The 19,012-nt window shown below is 37.5% G+C and overlaps 1 protein-coding gene across 1 annotated transcript; it reads right to left on the reverse strand.

Moving 5' to 3' along the window:
* Positions 1-5,098: 5,098 nt before the first annotated feature.
* On the reverse strand, positions 5,099-14,666 carry dnajb6a (DnaJ heat shock protein family (Hsp40) member B6a). The gene is made up of 8 exons (XM_030159544.1): positions 14,494-14,666; positions 13,113-13,219; positions 12,052-12,161; positions 11,878-11,943; positions 11,111-11,221; positions 10,434-10,574; positions 10,134-10,329; positions 5,099-5,990 (listed from the first exon to the last, which is right to left on the reverse strand). Exons 2-8 carry the CDS (start codon positions 13,175-13,177, stop codon positions 5,885-5,887), a joined length of 795 nt encoding a protein of 264 aa, XP_030015404.1. The 5' UTR covers positions 13,178-13,219; positions 14,494-14,666; the 3' UTR covers positions 5,099-5,884.
* Positions 14,667-19,012: the final 4,346 nt, after the last annotated feature.

The raw sequence follows: 19,012 nt of genomic DNA on the forward strand, positions 1-19,012 counted from the left end.
TTTTTCTCTTTTTTCTTTTTTTTTTTTTTTTCTTTTCTTTTGCTTGTTTCTTCTTTTTTTATTATTAAAAAAAATACAGGAGAGGGTTAAAGTCAATGGAGTCAATTAAAATCCTTCAGATTTCAGAAACAGAACTTTAAGGACACTTTAAGATACAATGTGCACATTTTTGCACAAAGCATTATTACATCCGTAGAACCCACAGAGCAGAGTAAAACGACAGACTTGTGTAAATTAGTCTGTTGACTATTTTAACCCATGAAGTGCTACTTTTGTGGTGGTTCCCGAAGAAATTTTGTCTCTCTAACATTTCTTAAGCGATTTATCATAATTTTATCCTCTCTATTTTGCTTTTTTTTTCTTGTGAAAATCAGGTATTTTCCTATATTTCATTTACTGATCATGTGCTATAATCATCATGCTTCATTTGAGGGGTATTCTACCAAAAACAGAGAAAACTCAAGAAAAAGTGACTTTTACAGTCAAATCTATCATTACCTGAACATAAACTAATTGTGTCCATCCATTATCGAATCGAATCGAATCGAATCGAATAGAATAGAATACAATAGAACATCTTTATTGTCATTGTAACAAGATTTAAAAGTGCCATCCAATCTGTGCATCATATAAAAATCTGCTATAAACATACAAATAAAAGCAGCTAAAATAAATAGGTAAAAAAAAAAAAGTAGAAACCCATCACACACACACACACACACACACACACACACACACACACACACACACACACACACACACACACGTATACATTCTGTTCTTGCAGGAATCCCTTAAAAAACAGTATGCACATTAGATGTGTTTTTCAGTATTGAGTGTGGTGTCTGCTGTTGGGTAAAAACTGTTCTTGAATTTATAAAACTCCATGGGTTTTACAGGTGAATCAATGTCATAGAAGATGACTGTGTTTCCACATTCACTACAGAACCTCTGAATGTCCAAATGTGTCATATCTGATGACCATGAAAAGAGGACAAACTGCATTTTACACCAATTATTTACATGTATTGATAGGTTTAATGGATCAACAGGTATTAAACATTTTACATAAGTAGATACTTTTGGTCACTGATGGAGATTTGATTTTGGGGGGGGGGTTAATACATACATGCAACGTTTATTCAATGAAATAGGCTACAGGTGGTTTTATTGTAGATACGAATGTTTTCTTGATGACTTACCTGGTTAAATATAAAATAAATTTTAAAAAAATTAATATTAAGTAGAATTAAAATATTAAAATTAATTATTCATGAAATTTTCAGAATGGAAAAAGGAATTATATAATACTAAGCAGCCTCAATCTTCATCTTCAAGATACTTTATTATCCCCTTGGGGCAAATTGTTGGACAGCCAGCTGTACACACATCAACACAAATAGGAAATACAAATATAAAAACAAAAACACAAATCACAAACTATTCAGGAATCTAATAGCAGCAGGAATAAATGAGTTCCTGTGTGCATGTTTTTCAAGGTGGTAGGGTGTATCTGCAACCAGTCTGAAGCAATGTGGATTCAGACCAAAGAGGGTGGCTGGGGTCATTTAGGACCTACTTGATTTTATGCAAGTGTGGAAGATCATTTAAGGTCACACATGCAATTCTGCAGCATACCTCCACAATACTTTGTAGTCTTTTTTTATTTTTAATGGTAAGAAGGCCATACTGACAGATCAAAGAGAAGGTAAGAGCCAACTGAATAAAATAAGAATAAAAAATCTCACACACACTGCTGCAGCATGTCGGTACAGCATGAATGATTTATTTTTTTCTGTAATTGAATTCAAACAGTGAAACCTTCACTTAGTTTAGATTTGTTATGCATAGCATGAAAATACATAGAATACTGAAAGATCATCAAGAAAAATTACATATATTAGTAAATAATAACAATAATACAAAATTGTCAAATTTGAGAAAACGTAGGGCTCCACTTTGGAATATATATTATAGCATGAAGTCGATCAAAATGCTGAGGCTGGCCTTTGTCACCAGTCAGGTGGGCTCAAGATCACATCTCTGCTCTTTACAGATGATGGTCCCTTGGGGCTTGGATGAGTTAGTTGGGATGTTAAACTATCTTGAGGTGCTGTTCACAAGTGAGGGAAGGGTAGAGCAGGAGATCAGCAAGCAAATTGGAGCAGTGCCAGCAGTGATGTAGATTCTATACCAGTATGTTGGTGATGAGTTGGTTAAGCTGAAAGATGAAGCTCATGATTTACTGGTCAACCTATGTTCCTGCCCTCAGCTATGGTCACGAGCTGTTGGTAATGAGTGAAAGGGTTTCTGCCACATGGTGGCTGGACTCTTTGAATCAAGGTAAGGTGTTCCACCATCTGAGAGGAGCAAAGCCGCAGCTCTTCCACATCCAGAGGAACCAGCGGAGGTGCTTTGGGCATCTGGTCAGGATGCCTCCTGGATACCTCCCTGGTCAGGTATTTTGGCAATGTCCAATCAGGGGTAAATCTTAAAGCAGATGCAGGACATGTTGGAGGCCCGGGAAGGCTTGTAGGTCTCTCCAGAGGAGCTGGAAGAGGTGGCGGAGAAGCGGGAACTCTTTGCTTTTCTCCTTGGGTTATTCCCTCCACAGCCTGAGGAAAAGGGATGGAATGGATGGCAGCCCCTTCAGCAATGACATTGTAACATCTTCATGCAGAAATGTTAGAAGGAGGTGGTTTTGGTGGGATGCTGAGATTTATGAACTTTAACATAAGACCAGGGTTTATGACATGTTTCATGTAATCTATTTTTTTTTTTCTCTTTGTGTTTCTAATTTGTCATTCCTGGCTAGAGAAACACAGTCCTCAAATCACCTGATTTTAGATGTAGAACAAACCCATCAAAAAATTAAAGAAAACAGAGCTTTTTCTGTGGCAGGTTTGAGGCTCTGGAACACTCTGCCCCACCAAATCACATGTGCACAGTCTATTGAACATTTTAAATCTCTTTTAAAGATGCACCTATTTACACTGGCTTTAAATACAAATATGTGTCTTATTTGTTTTATCTTCTTTTATGAGTTTTAGATTTTATTATCTTATTTATCCCATTATTGTTGTGGTGGTCAGTGTTTTCTTATTGTTTTTCTCTCCTTCCCTCTTCTTTTGTGTTCCTCTGAGTACAGATGAGCACAACTATCTCCAGTAGGCCTCTCCCTCCAGCTCAGTATTTAAGCCTGGTCTAGCCACCACCATAGTGCCAGAAGATTCTGCTTTGTATAGACATCTTTTCCCCAGCCCCCTGCGTAACTTCCAGACCTCCTCTTTGTTTTTGGTTCTTTTGTATGGACAATAAATCCTTTGTTTGAGCTCTGTTTCCAACCTTTGCCTTTTTGTGTCCGAAAACTATCTACTCCGGGTTTCACCCAGAGCTTTTGTGTCTGTTTTTATCAGTTTTAGTATTCTATTTTTACTTATATCTTTGTACAGCACTTTGGGCAGCTTGCATTGTTTTAAATGTGCTACATAAATAAACTTGAGGTTTAATCATAGTTTATCCTTTCCCTCGACCTTGAGGACTACAGCAGTTGGTTTATGCGACTTCGTCTGTGGTCTACATGACTTCCAGACTAGCTTACACTGAAAAATTTCACAAGCAAAATTAGGCTCAAGCAGTATGCTGTGCATCAAAATGCCCTGACCAAGAACCAGCAGATGACACATTGGGACTAAGAATATACAGGGTGTCCCATAAGTCTCCATACATAGGAAAAATAAACGTTTCTTGACATAAACCATTTTTATTTATATAATATGCTCTATATGACTGCCATTTTGTTGGGAACACATTTCAGTGTGTGTCCTCCACTGCTGAAGAACTATAAAGAAGAAATATAAAGAAATACATGTTAGAACCATATGTATTATGTCTCCTATGTATGGAGACTTATGGGACACCCTGTATATTCCTTTGTTGCACCACTACTGAGGTGGTTTTCTTTTATAGTTATTTCACTTGGCTGTTTCCAAAGAAAAAACCAAGGAGTCACAACTGCAGGAGAATTAACCTAGAATACATATTTCTATGGCAGTGGGGAATTGGGCCTAATGTGGAGTTTTCCAACTAACCAGGGGCCTCACAACAACATGAGCAATAAAGATAATTTTCAGTGTGATGTGAACAGCTACACTTACACTTCTAGTTTTAGTCTATTTTTTTTCTCTGAAAATGGGATACTGGCTGGACTAATTTGTGTGATACCTCCAAGTGACATGCATGATGTAGAAATGTAAAAACAAGTATGACTTTAAAAATATTGACTTCTTTACAAGAAGACTATAATAATATACACAATGGTAATGGTGGCTGTTGCATTTGTGCTTAACCTGAAATGAAAGTAATATTATTATTTTGGTAAGCTTTGAAATGTTATTTGGGTCTCCAGCACTTGGCTCCCTCCACATATAGTGCAAGATTTGTAATGGTAGTAGAGTCTTTGGTCTATGATTTTCCCTTATGTGGCTTAATAACCAAAGTTCAATTATGTCAATAGAATCCCGATTTGTAATAGTTTTGGATCCAGGTGTGTTTGGCTTTTGGGTCTTTAGCTGAAACAATGTTTGGAACCAGAAAGAGTATGGTTGTGTGGAACCATATTACCAATGCTGAGAAGCAGACGATTTAAGTAATCTCCTTGGTTCGACCACACTCAACTTGGAATCTCTCTTCCTGCTGCTTAAAATAAAAAACAATACATTTGAATAAGACTTAAATTTTGTTCATTACTAATGAACAACTAAATTATCTACATTAAATTAAATTATCTTTTGGTAGATGAGTGTCTTGTATCATATACTGATTTTACTCTTGGAAAAAACAAGCAGATACTCAGTTTTTGCAGGTTTTCTAAAAATGTAGATGAAAATTGTAAGTAAACATGACTTTAATCTGCTTGAACTGATGAATCCTCTTCAAAATTTAAATGGACATGGCAATAAGGGATACAAATGTTGTACAGTCTGACACAATGCAACAGCTTATCACTAAGCATAAAGCAATTATGAAGAGTGGGACTTATAGAGCTGGTCTCAGGTTTTTAGTATAAAGGGACGTAGACAACATGGGCCACCCAAAATGTCAGCATCCTGAAAACAGGACAAACTCAGATTTATTGGTTTACAAAGTACACAAAATTCTTCCTATATTCATATATTATTTACAGAATGACTTCCATTATTTGTGCATTACAATGCAACTGTAACATTAAGACTCAACATCAACAGGTGTACATGCACAATTAAATAAGCAGAAACACGTTGGTATTAGAACATAGAAAATTGCATCACTCATCCTACCAGCATTTTAACTTTTTTAATTTAAAAAATTATTACTCAAAATGTTTAATAAGCAGGAAACCAAAGGGGCAATGCTCTACTCTTGGTATGCACTTAAAAAAATCAATTTCAACTTGTTTTTCTGCTCACATAAAAACAACAAAAAAAAATTAAACAAAAACAAAGACATGCTTTGTTTTCTTCAAGTCTGTTATAAACTAACAGACTGACAATTTGGAGTGCATACAAAAAAAACCTGAAGCTGAGGTTTTACATCTGAAAAAACTATGGTCCCAAAGACTGAAATAATAACACCACCCTGAGCAAAAATATAACGACAGCTACAAATAAGAAATACATTAACAAAATGCATAGAAAAGTCTGCATCCAAATCCGCTGATGTGACTTGTTGGTTGACAAATGAGTCCACAGGGAGAGGACACATGGGGAAATGAACACAAACTAAGTATCTACATCCAATAGTAGAGCAGTATTATTACACACTTTTGTTGCTTTTTGTTGTGAGCTCAAGTTTGTTGTGGGTTTGCGCTGAGGTAATGGTTCTCCAGCTCAGAAGGCTTGTGTCTTCACTTGTGTTCCAATCGCAGCAGCTGCTCTTTGCCATTAATAGTTAAAGACCGAAGCTGCCCATCCTCCTCCACTTCCACTCGCTCCTGACCATTTTCCACAATTCTGAGGGTGAGATGATGAGGACAAGAAACATATGTGATTTAAACCTGATTTTACTTTACCAACACACAACCACGCACAAATCATACCATGGATGAGAGCATCAATGAGCTTCAAGAGACAACAAACATGGACATCTACTACAATGCCTATAAAAACTACCCTTAGATGTTACCACTTTTATTGATTGTATAAATGGCTTTTTCTTTTTTCCTACAAAAACAATAACAAAAACTACTCCTGAATATTATAGTGAAAACAAATGAAAAAGGAGCAATTTAAAGTAAGTGACTGCATAAATATTCACTCCCTTAAAGCCAGTATTTAGTAGATGCACCTTTGGCCACAATCACAAAACTGAGTCTGTGTGAATAGCTCTCAGTCAGGCTTAAACATCTCGACACTGCAATTTAACTCCATTGTTCTTTGCAGGACTGATTAAGCTCTGTCAATCTGCTAGAAGACTGTGCCAGAGGAGCCTTTTTCAAATCTAGCCACAAATTCTTGATTGGATTGAGGACCGGAATTTGATTAGGCAACTACAGAATATGCACTTTGTTGTCTTTCAACTATTTCTGCGTAGCTTTCGGTGTATACTTCAGGTCACTGTCTTACTGCAAAATAAATTGTCTCCCAAGTTGTAGTTCTCTTGCACACTGAATAAGATTTCCCTCCAGAATTCCACTACATTTTGCTGCATTCATTTATCCTCTACCTTTATAATTCTTCCTGGGACTGGTGCTGAGAAGCATCCCCAATGCTGCTACATCCATGTTTCAATATGGGGAAGCATGAAGCCTGAAGTTTGACATCCCTTTAGATGAACTCTAGACAAGAGTTCTTTGGCAGTGGATTCCTCTTAACTTCTCTACCAAGCTTTAACTGGTGAAGAATCTGGACAAGATGTGCTTTTTGCATGTCCCTTCCACCACAGCTGATGACACCCTCAGAGTTGTCATAGGTGTCTTGATGGTATCTCTCACTAGTGTTCTGATATGATCACTCACTCTGATGTACGAGGGCTGTTCAATAAGTTCATGGCCTCACCCAGAAATACTGGTTGTTATAATACAGGATGTTACATTCTTTCATGATGGGATAGTGATGCTTGAACATCGATGGACCAAGTGCATTACTGTAAATGGAGATTATGTTGAAAAATAAAATATAAATTATCAGTCTGTGTTGTTCTGTTCTGGGTGAGGCCATGAACTTATTGAACGGCCCTCGTATGTAATGAAGAACAGCTACATAGAAGTTAATTCTCCTAACAGTGCCGCTGACTATGGCGCTGATGAGTATCTGGAGTTGGTTCCAGAGTGCCTTCAGTGGCAGCTCATTGCTCCTGATGTGTACTGTGTGATAATGCTAACTACTGTGTGTACTAGGATGGGTAAAATGCAGAGACTAAATACAGGGATAATAAAGTGGGTTAAGCTGTAACCTCAGCCTTTTAACTGATCTCCAACAGATTCTCAGTGTCTTGGAATTTTTTTGCATTCATCCCCCAGCACAAACTTTTCAATCACCTTTTACTCAAAGTTGCTTAGAGTGTTCTTTTGTCTTCATGGTGTAAGTGCAGATAGGAATACTGATTAACCACTGGACCTTTCAGACAATGGTGACTTTATACTACAGTATCTTAGGAACCATTCACTGCACTAAGGTGATCTCCATTTAACAAACGTGAGACTACTAGCACCTATTGAGTTTTTATTAGACCTTAGAGTGGCTTTTGACACTGTTGGCCATCACATTCTCCTGCAAAGACTGGAATAATCAATTGGTATCAAAGGATGGGCATTATTGTGGTTCAAATCCTATCTAACAGCTCATTTTCAATTTGTTAATGTTAAAAATGAACCTTCTCAGTGCACCACAGTTCGTCATGGAGTTCCTCAAGACTCGGTTCTTGGACCAATACTGTTTATGTTATACATGCTTCCTTCAGTACTTCAGTACTTCACTCCGTCAATTTTCATTGTTACGCTTATGGTACCCAATTATATTTATCTATTAAACCTGATGAAGCCAGTCAGCTAACTAAACTACAAGAGTGCATTAAAGAGATTAAAGATTGGATGACCAACAACATTCTGCTATTAAACTCAGACAAAACTGAAGTCATTGTGCTTGTTCCAAAAAATGTTAGGGATGCAGTGTCTAGTGAAGTGGTCACCCTAAATGGTGTTGCCCTGGAGCCCAAAACCACTATAAGGAATCTAGGTGTTATTTTCAATCAGGATTTATCATTTAACTCACACAAACTGATTTCTAGAAGTGTCTTTTTTCATCTGCGTAATATTGCTAAAATCAGGCATATTTTAACACAGAATGATGCAGAAAAATTAATTGATGCATTTATTACATCCAAACTAGATGATTGTAAGTCTCTTTTCTCAGGCTGTCCCAAAAAGTCTTTAAAGACCCTTCAGCTGCCCGAGTACTGACTACAACCAATATCAGAGACCATATTTCTCCTGTGTTGGCTTCTCTGCACTGGCTCCCTGTGAAAGCTAGGATCGACTTTAAAATACTCCTCCTCACTTATGAAGCCCTTCAAGGCCAGGTATCTACTTATCTGAAAGAGCTTTTAGTTTCATACAATCCATCTAGAGCGCCACACTCTCAACATGCAGGCTTACTGGTGGTTCCTAGACTCTAAAACTAGGACAGGAGCTAGAGCCTTCAGCTATCAAGCTCCTCTGTTGTGGAGGGTGTCTGCCTCCTGGACTGAGACAGACACCCTCCACAACAGCCTTGACGCTTGACGCTTATAGTTAGGGTGGCTCAGGCTGCTTTTAGTTATGCTGCTATAGGCTTAGATTGCTGAGAGGCTCATCACGATACACTGAGCTCTTCTGTGCTCCTCCTCTATTCACGTCTCAGCAAATACATGTTACTGACTACATGTTACTGACTCTCTGTGCTTTATCACCTCACAGGTTTTCCCTGGACCATCTCTGGACCTGCTGCTGTGGTCCTGCTTCTCTCCTGCCTCCATCATCATCATCATTATAGTAGTTAGTATAGTATAGTATAGCATAGTATAGTTGTGCTAGTGTTTATTATATAGATAGGTAGATGGTAGAGGTTTCTATTATTTGTACGAACAGTTGCGGTAGTAGTATATCCTCTGTTAATACTTGTATTTGTTGTAGTAGTATTAACAGTTATGGACATTTGTTCTAGCTATTGGTAATTATACTAGCACTAGCTGTTCTAGTTTTTAACAGGTCTAGTTCAGTTTGCTGTGCATCCATGTGTCTCCCCCTATTTCCCCCCTCCCCCAATCTCTTTCTGTTCCTTTAACCCCAACTGGTCAAGGCAGATGACCATCCTCCAGGAGCCGTGGTCTGATCGAGGTTTCTGCCTGTTAAATGAAGTTTTTCCTTGCCAATGTCACCAAGTGTTTGCTGCTGGAGGATTCTGTCGGGTTTCTGTAATTTGGCTTAAGAGTCTAGTTTCGACCATTTCCATATGCAAAGTGTCATGAGAAACCTTTGTTATGTTTTGGCACTATGTAAATAAAATTTGATTGATTGATATTGCCTGGACCTCTATTAAATTAGGTCAGTCACTGTCTATCTTTATGTAATCACTTATTTTACATCATCCAGTCAGGTCCGTAGGTATTTGGACAGTGACATAAATTTTGCCTCACTACACCATCACTGAGAATTTGAAATGAAGCACTAAGAAAAAGCTAGATTACACTGCCCATGATTCAATTTATAAAGGCAATAATAGGGGAAAACATCCAAGGCGATGAATAGTTTTTATAGGCACTGCCCATTGCTGGCCTCACCAGTCAGTTAAAGTTGCTGCTGTAGAGTGAGAGGCTTGTTATAAAGACAGAAAACAGTAAATTTGTGAAATAATTGTGTTAAGAGATATGAAAGAAAACTAGTGTTCGTATACTAAATCTCTCTGAGGCTGCCTAACTCACCATGTTGACATGCAGGCTAATGCTAAGGTTTTTGTCCTTGTTTCCATTAATTTCCTGTTTACATGCAACCATTCATACTCCAATTAAAATTCAAAGATATCTACAGGTGACAGTTGTTTGACGTAATTTTTTCAGTGGTGTGGATGGAATTGTAGAATAAATGTATCCATCCAATGTTCCACTTCCTGGTTATCTACCTTTTAGTGGTGATCTTCCTGCCATTGACAATTTTGGTAGAGGTGGACACAGAGCGGAAGTTGCCCATGCCTCCTCCACCACCTCCACCAAAGGAAGTGGATGAGAAAGAGGTGAAGCCTCCACCTCCCAGAGTTCCCATGGTTGTCATGTGACCCATATGATTCATGGCACTCATGGAGCCAAAGGAACCGAAACCTGACAAATGAAGTGACACAGAAATTTAGAAAGATGACAGTGCTTCAGCCAAAAAAAGACAAAAGTGTTTCACAAATCCAATTACCTATACTGTGCATACTGACCTGGGTCAAAAGGTGAGAACCCAGCACCAAAGGGTGGAAAACCAACAAAACCCCCAAAGAAAGAGCCACCTGTCCTGCTGTGACTCCCCCGACTCTGATGCCTCCTGCCACTGCTGCAAAATGGATCATCACTAAATGTATCTGCAAATGAGAACAAGACACGAAGAGGGGTCATTGTGCACTGAGCTTGGCTGTGTCTGAATGTCCATGTGAAGAGTGGGTGGGAGTCTCTCTCTTTTAGTTTATTTTCTCTCTATCTACCTCTATGTCTTTTTTCCTCACACATTATTTTTTTATTGTTGTTGTTTTCTCGCTGTCCCATTTAGTAGTGTAGCTGCAGATTGCATTAACCTGAATACTACCCTCTACCTCCCCTGTAGGGGTCCACCTTTACAGATTGTGTTTGGTTTGCCCATTTTAGGCCTTAAGTTAAGTCTGGTCTACACTCAAACATTGTATGGAGCAGTAATGAATAATGGAAATGGAAAAAAGGAGTTATGAAAAAAAGTTGCTCTGTCTGTAGATTAAAAGCTCATTCCGACGTAACAAAAATGGCAATTCTTAATTTCAGTTATAATTCTCCAATTAAATTCTCCACATCCCTCTAAATTTTACAAACTGGATATTTTACCAAAATCCTGATGGACATTAGTATTGGTTGAAGTCTAAGAACTTACCAAAGAAATCTGCAAATGGGTCTCTGCCACCAAAGAATTCCCTGAAGACATCTTCTGGGTTGCGGAATGTGAAGGGTTCATGGAAATGGTCACCATTGTGGAAATGACCTCCTGAAAGATAATCATATCTTTGTGAAATACAATACGCTTATGCTTTGCAAAACCACATAACTTTTGAGCCTCTGGGGAAACTTTACTTAAAATGGTTGTAATTCTAAGTATGTCTGTAAAATAACAATAATAATAATAATGATAATAATAATAATAATGGATTGGATTTCTATAGCACTTTTCAAGGCACTCAAAGCGCTTTACATCCCATCCATTATTCATCCGCTCTCACATTCACACACTGGTGGTGGTAAACTACATCTGTACCCACAGCTGCTCTGGGGCAGGCTGACGGAAGCGTGGCTGCCAATCTGCGGCAAACAGCCCCTCCGACCACCACCAAACATTTATACACATTCCTACACTAGTATGAGTGACACTGGAGGCAAGGAGGATGAAGTGTCTTCCCCAAGAACACAATGGCACATGACTAGGACAGAACAGGATTTGAACCGCCAACCCTCTGGTTATTAGATGACCCTCTGTATTTCCTTATCTATCTATCTATCTATCTATCTATCTATCTATCTATCTATCTATCTATCTATCTATCTATCTATCTATCTATCCATCCATCCATCCATCCATCCATCCATCCATCCATCCATCCATCCATCCATCCATCAGCTAAATACCTCAGTACGTTACAAACATACCTCTTCCTCCATTGCTCCCTGTCAGCCCCTCTTTGCCATAGCGATCATAAATGTTCCTCTTGTTGACTAGAAAACATAACAATAGCAAAGAGAATAAAGTCAGTCGGAACTACAAGGTTCAGTCAGGAACAGAAACCCCCTGTAGTATGAACATATACATATACAAATACAAACCATCTGACAGGACTTCATATGCCTCTGATAGCTCCTTGAATTTCTTCTCGGCCTCCTCCTTGTTCTCTGGGTTTTTGTCAGGGTGCCACTTGAGGGCCAGCTTTCTATAACTGTATGAGGAGATGAACACAAGTCCACTGTAAAGCTACAAGTTAAACCAGAGGAGAGTGCACTGATAGTCCAAAGACTTAAAATGTTTTGAACTTTACAGTGCTGCCAAACTTCACATTAGTGTTGTGATTGATTAGAAAAATTCAACAGAATTTTAAAATCAACAAAATTGATACAATCCCCATATTATTCATTTGCTGTGCTAGCTGACCCACTTGTTTTCAGGGCTGTGTGAAAATGTGGGTGTGTTACTGTAACATAACCAATATGAAACAGTCAGAGAGAATGTCTTATTTCTGATTTAATTCTTTGTTCTTGCTCCCACTGCTCAATCTCTTCATTCACTGTATAGTTTGCACTGTGTAGCCCATCACTGGGCTGTCTGTCTCTCTCCATCTTGGTTTTCTGCTCTATCTGAAATTGATATTATATACAGTCTATTGAGTAAAATAAATAAAATTATACATGTGTACATGAAGCTGAGAGCAACACATGTCAAAACACTTCAGTATGTATCAACAGACTGATCTGTCTGAATGACGGAATGAACGTAAAGCCCAATAGATTCTATGGATTCAAAAAAGATTCATCATTCTGAAATCTCAGCACAATGATTCCTTGTCCTTGTTTTCTCATCATTTGTTGTTGCTTAGCCCTATGATTTATATGAGAGTATTTACATTTGTGATTGAACAGCTAAATATTTTTCCAGCTAAAGGAAAGTTTAAATGCCTTATACCATTATTTCCCATACATGTATTCTAAAACTTTTGGTTATATACATTATGTACATTTTTTGTCATTTACGTTAGGTCATAATCATCAGTTGAGGTACTCCTCAATAGAAAGTAGTATGCTATTCTGAACACAGCTATGTATTTACAAAACTGTAAAGTATATTTCTGAGGGAATTAAAACCATAAAAGGACTGGTTATACTCATCAACGCACGCTTTTTTGATGTCATCTGCAGATGCTTCTCTTCGTACTCCTAAAACCTGGTAATAGTCCACCATTATGAGTGGATGAAGGAAAGAACCTTACTGAGCTTGATGAATCTGGAAGAGCAAATACAGCTAATGAATTTCACACATATGCAAACCACACAGAAGCAGAACAGCACAAAACTATACACTGAACAAATACAAGAATTTTGACAGAACTGGAATAAAACAATGTAAAAGACACTGAAACAACTGCAAGTTAGTTAGGCTTTTACTGTGAAAGCTTTACGGGTCTTGCATTCCATTTCATTCAAAAAGGCAAAAAAAACCCAAAAACCTATAATATAGAATTCTGTGATTTAGTGCTTATTTAATTCATTTGTAAAATTCTGATACACTCAAAACAAATAAAATGAATCCAGAAATAATTAGTGTAATCTGCGTCGACAAGATGACAATGACTTACAAGATTTGTGGTAGGGGTCAACTGATTGTGAATTTTTAAATGCTGACATAATGACAACACTTACAAGCAGGATAAAAGTTGATAGCCAACCAATCAGCCATCACTGGAAATGATCGTTGTCATGGAAACACGTTAACTGTTGAATTAAACACCAAGCTCTAAGTTGTGTAACAAATAACTCAGCTACAGAATATCTGTAAATCTATTAGTTTCTTTTTTTAAAATCGTAAATCAGTAATTCAGACAGAGCTAGCTCACATCACTTATCAGCCGCAGTCGAAGCCGAGATCTGCCAATACACAGCATCCGCATCATCACTGCTTAATCAGCTAAACTAAGTGATCTATCTCCAATTTAGGGTTTCAAACTCATTTATTCAGATCTTGACGGATACTGAACAGCAGAAAATTTCACAAATCTAGACAAATTATTCAATATCAAAATACTCTAACCACAATTTAGTAAAACAAAAGATCAAAAATATAACAAAAGAGAAAAGAATAACACAGTGCGACGATTGTCATTCCCACAATATAACAATAAATACGTATTAGGATGAGGGTAATTATTGTTTAGTGGTACAGCAGCTGTGAATAAAGTGAGCTCCTTTCAGCTCTTCAGTGATGCTTGTACTGTTTATCCCACTGCGACCCTCACTGGCTCCTCACACAAAGAGCTACCAACCGTAAAGGTACATTATTTAGCAATATGTGTAACTGTTTTATTATTTACGAGACAGTGTTGGACCAGTTCCATATAAAGCATGTAAAGTATATTAATCTCCGTCTTTTTGTCTTTGCGGCAGTACGTTACGTGTTTGCTGACTATCTGCTCTTGGCTAACCGAACGTAAGCGACGTTGACTGTTAGCTTTGCACTGGCCGTCGGTACACATCATCAACGAGGCTCCAAAACACTCTTACCCAATTCAAGTCAAACTGTCCGTGTCCTCGGGGATGATGTCGGACAAACAGACAAGACTGTTTAGGTTGCAAAACGGGGACTAAAGAGTTTTTTTCATGCTCAGTATTCTGCAGATGCTTTGATTAGACGAAACGTCCTCTTACTCGCTCTCCTTTCTTCTACGGTTTTCAACTGTTTAAATGTTATTTTCGTGTTACTGCCCCCTGCAGGTAATGAGATGAACTGTTTTACTGTTAGAATCAAGGATACGGAAAGAGGGAGGAACAAAGTGGGACATTTTGATGTCTTTCTAACTGATATCTCATATTAAAACCACATGTATCCTCCATTTCGAGTAAGACTTAAAGATTATATTTACACCAATTAAAAAGAAACTGAAAAACTTAAACAGCTCAGGTCAACTCATGATCAGTCCTATTCGTTATTCTGCATCCTATAGGTGTCACTTTATTCTCATTGTTTATAGCTGTACATTTTAAAACAATAGTATAGTAGACTGATACGACCCAACTGCATACTGAACGACACAGGAAACCATTCCTGCCTGTGGTCATCAGACTGTTTAATTCTATTGTATAACCACATCATTTTAATAACACAACAATATTTCTTTTAATTATCACATTGATAATATATTGTATAGTACATATTGTACAAATTGTTGTTCTAATTTTGTTTTGATAGTGTTTTAATATGTATATTTGGTGTACATATATAAATATTTAGAGCTATCTATATGCGTATGTTATTTATTTATTTTTTGTTGACTTTATAATCTCTTTCCATCTACTTTTTATTATTATACATGAATTGAGCAACTGTAAAACACAACAATTTCCCCCTGGGATTAACAAAGTATTCTGATTCTCTTTCTGTTTACTTAAAACAGTACTTACTACAATAGTACTTTATTTATTTCTCCTGCCTTTTCTGTCAGTGGATGCACCTATCGCCAAAACAAATTCCTCATACTGTGAAAGTGCTTTTTACCTGGCAATAAAAAGTATTCTGAATGATAATAAATGGACAGTTATATGGTTGCGTATATTGTACTTCATTCGGATGTTGTGATCAGCACCTGTATACCTTTTACAGAGCAGACATTTTAGCGTGTAGAAGCAGTCTGAGCATATGTACCATTTAAATGAGGAGGGATTCAGGAGTTCATTCCTTTGACACAACATGAATAATTCTACTGTATGGAACTGACACACCTCATACATTGCATGCACCAGAAGCATTTTTTACAGACCAGAATTTGTACAACTCTTACAGGGTCATTAATTGCAAGATAATGCAACCATCTCCCTTATGAGATGTTTGTTTTATTTTAAATTGAATTCAAAATTGATCTCCACAGGATTTACAAAAGGAAATATCAAGAATACAATAAAAAATAATACTTGAGATGTGAAGACAATATTCCTGCCTGTAGGGGGAGCTAAAACTACTTTAATTAATGTATAGCAGTGGAATAATTAAGCAGAGCAGAACAGAAGAGTTTAATCTCAGTTTTGTACAGACAGAATACACACCAAACTACATTTTGCTGCCATTTTGCTGTTTTGATTACCTGCAATCCAGTCAAGTTTGCTTGCAGTGCACACCTACTGGTTCTTGACAATGTTTACATGACTGTTTGTGAGCTAAGTCTTAAAACTCATGACTCTTACGAACTAAGCAGGACAAATGCAGGATGAAATTTTTTTTAATTGCTGAAAATTCTTCTGATGCACATCTGGCTTTAATTGGAGAGAGACACTATAAACAGGGGCACTGTAGGTCAGAAAAGTGATGTTGATTCTAAGGGCCCACTGACAGGGGCCCCAGAAAATAGTAGAACATCAGTCTTTTTTTTCTTCTTCTTTTTTTTTTTTTTTTTTTTTTACAAAAAATATGAACCCATCACCTTAAAGGATAGAACAGAATAGCCTTTATTGTCATTGCACAGAAGTTACAACGAAATTGCGGTGGGGCTACTCTGCACCACGTAATATTAAAAATACAAAACAAATAACAGTACATATATATATATATATATATACACACACACACACACACACACACACATATATATATATATATATATATATATATATATATATATATATATATATATATATATATATATATATATATATATATGCAGTGTGATAAAAACGATGAAGACTAAAAATTTTTAAATACAGTGTGCAAAGTTAAATGCAGTGTGCAGGTTGTACAGGTGCGGAAGTTGTGTCAGACTGTGTGTGGATGTGTGCGTATGAGTCCGTTGGTGCTGGCGGTGCGAATAGTCCACGGGAAGCTGCTGTTGGTCAGCCTGCTGGTGCGGGACTTGATCGACCTGTAGCGTCTCCCAGGCCAACAGGTCGAACAGTGGGTATGCGGGGTGTGTGGGGTCTCCTGTGACGGCCTTCCTTAAATCTTCCTTAAACAGCAGGATGTGGACAGGTGTTCCAGGGTGGGCAGAGGGCAGCCGATGATCTTTTGGGCAGTTTTAATAACCCTCTGCACCGTGTTCTTGTCCTCTGCTGTGGAGCCTGCTGTGTACCACACGCCCAGGCAGTATGTGAGTACGCTCTCCACCGACAAGCGATAGAAGGCCAGCAGCAGCTTCTGGTCCAGGTTGTTTTTCCTGAGGACGCGCAGGAAGTGAAGCCGCTGCTGAGCCTTCTTCACCAGGGCCGTAGTGTTTGGGGTCCAGGAGTGGTCAGCTGAGATATGTACGCCCAGAAACTTGAAGGTGGAGACAGTTTCCACCTGTACTCCATTTATGAGGAGGGGGGTGTGGGCCTGTCTATGCTTCCTGAAGTCCAGTATAAGTTCTTTTGTCTTTTGGACATTCAGGCTCAGGTTATTGTCCGGAATCACAGGAGTGCCAAAATTAAAAGGAAATAAATGTGGAAATAAAAAGAGAATCAATAAAAGAAATTTGGAAATAAAAAGAGAATCAATAAAAGAAATGTGGAAATAAAAAGAGAATCAATAAAAGAAATGTGGAAATAAAAAGAGAATCAATAAAAGAAATTTGGAAATAAAAGGAGAATCAATAAAAGAGAATCAATAAAAGAAATGTGGAAATAAAAAGAGAATCAATAAAAGAAATTTGGAAATAAAAAGACAATCAATAAAAGAAATTTGGAAATAAAAAGACAATCAATACAAGAATCAATAATAAAAAATATACAAATGCAGTCATATCATTGCTTTTGCTTATTCCATTTTGACATTGTCTTTTCCATTTGCTTATTGTCATTGTTTTTACCTGATGGCTCATGCTGTCAATCAAATGGCTGTGGGCGGGTCTTTCTGTCCAGGATAACTAGTCGATACCTGATCAGATGATTCCGGCTTGACAGTGGCTATGCAGTAGCTATGTGTTAGCTCTCAGCGCGGGAGACCGGAAGTAGCGTCACGGACAGGATGTAGACGCGCATACACATGTGTCAACTAGAACCATGTCTGCATTCGTCAGCGCAGATATTTCTCCAAGACTTTCCATTACATCTTCCACCAACCTTAAAATATAGTCCGTTGTAAAATTTTCCTCCACATACCGAGCAATTGCTAATAATTCTCGTTGAACGCCTCTTCTCAATTCGTCCACGTCAACCATATTTAACTTTCCCTCTTTTTACTTCAGATAAATGTGTATGCGTGTCTACGTCCTGTGACGCTACTTCCTGTCTCCCGCGCTGAGAGCTAACACATAAACATAGCTACTGCATAGCCACTGTCAAGCTGGAATCGTCTGATCGGGTATCGACTAGTTATCCAGGACAGAAAGACCCGCCCACAGCCATTTCATTGACAGCTTGAGCCATCAGGTAAAAGCAATGATAAAATGCAAATGGAAAAGACAATGTCAAAATGGAATAAGTAAAAGCAATGATATAACTGCATTTGTATATTTTTTATTATTGATTATTTTTTTGATTCTCTTTTTATTTCCAAATTTATTTTATTGATTCTCCTTTTATTTCCAAATTTATTTTATTGATTCTCCTTTTATTTCCAAATTTCTTTTATTGATTCTCTTTTTATTTCCACATTTCTTTTGATTCTCTTTTATTGATTCTCTTTTTATTACCAAATTTCTTTTATTGATTCTCCTTTTATTTCCACATTTATTTCCTTTTAATTTTGGCACTCCTGTGATTCCATAGCACAGCCTTTCAACCTCATCCCTGTATGCTGTGTAGTCCCCCTGGCGGATGAGTCCCACCACACTAGTGTCATCCGCGTATTTAGTTCACGGGCCAGATTCAGCTAAATTTGATCTGAAGTGGGCCAAATCAGTAAAATAATAACGTAATAATATAGAAATAATGGCAACTCCAAACTTTTCTCTATGTTTTAGAGCGAAAAAAGTTAATTTACATTATGAAAAGGTTTACATCTACAAACTATCCTTTCAAAAGATGTGAATAACATGAACAAACTGAAAAAATAAGTGTAATCTTAACAATATTAGGCCTCAGTTTATCATTTACACATGTACTTATTATAACTTACAGA

This window comes from Sphaeramia orbicularis, chromosome 17 (genome assembly GCF_902148855.1).
Source record: "Sphaeramia orbicularis chromosome 17, fSphaOr1.1, whole genome shotgun sequence".
Taxonomy (NCBI): domain Eukaryota; kingdom Metazoa; phylum Chordata; class Actinopteri; order Kurtiformes; family Apogonidae; genus Sphaeramia; species Sphaeramia orbicularis.

Coding starts and splice junctions, on each gene's coding strand:
- dnajb6a (XM_030159544.1), bottom strand. CDS start 13,177: ATGGTGGACTATTACCAGGTTTTAGGAGTACGAAGAGAAGCATCTGCA. Junction 11,222..11,877: donor AGGGAGCAATGGAGGAAGAG/GTATGTTTGTAA, acceptor ATTATCTTTCAG/GAGGTCATTTCCACAATGGT. Junction 10,575..11,110: donor CCCATTTGCAGATTTCTTTG/GTAAGTTCTTAG, acceptor TCTCATTTGCAG/ATACATTTAGTGATGATCCA.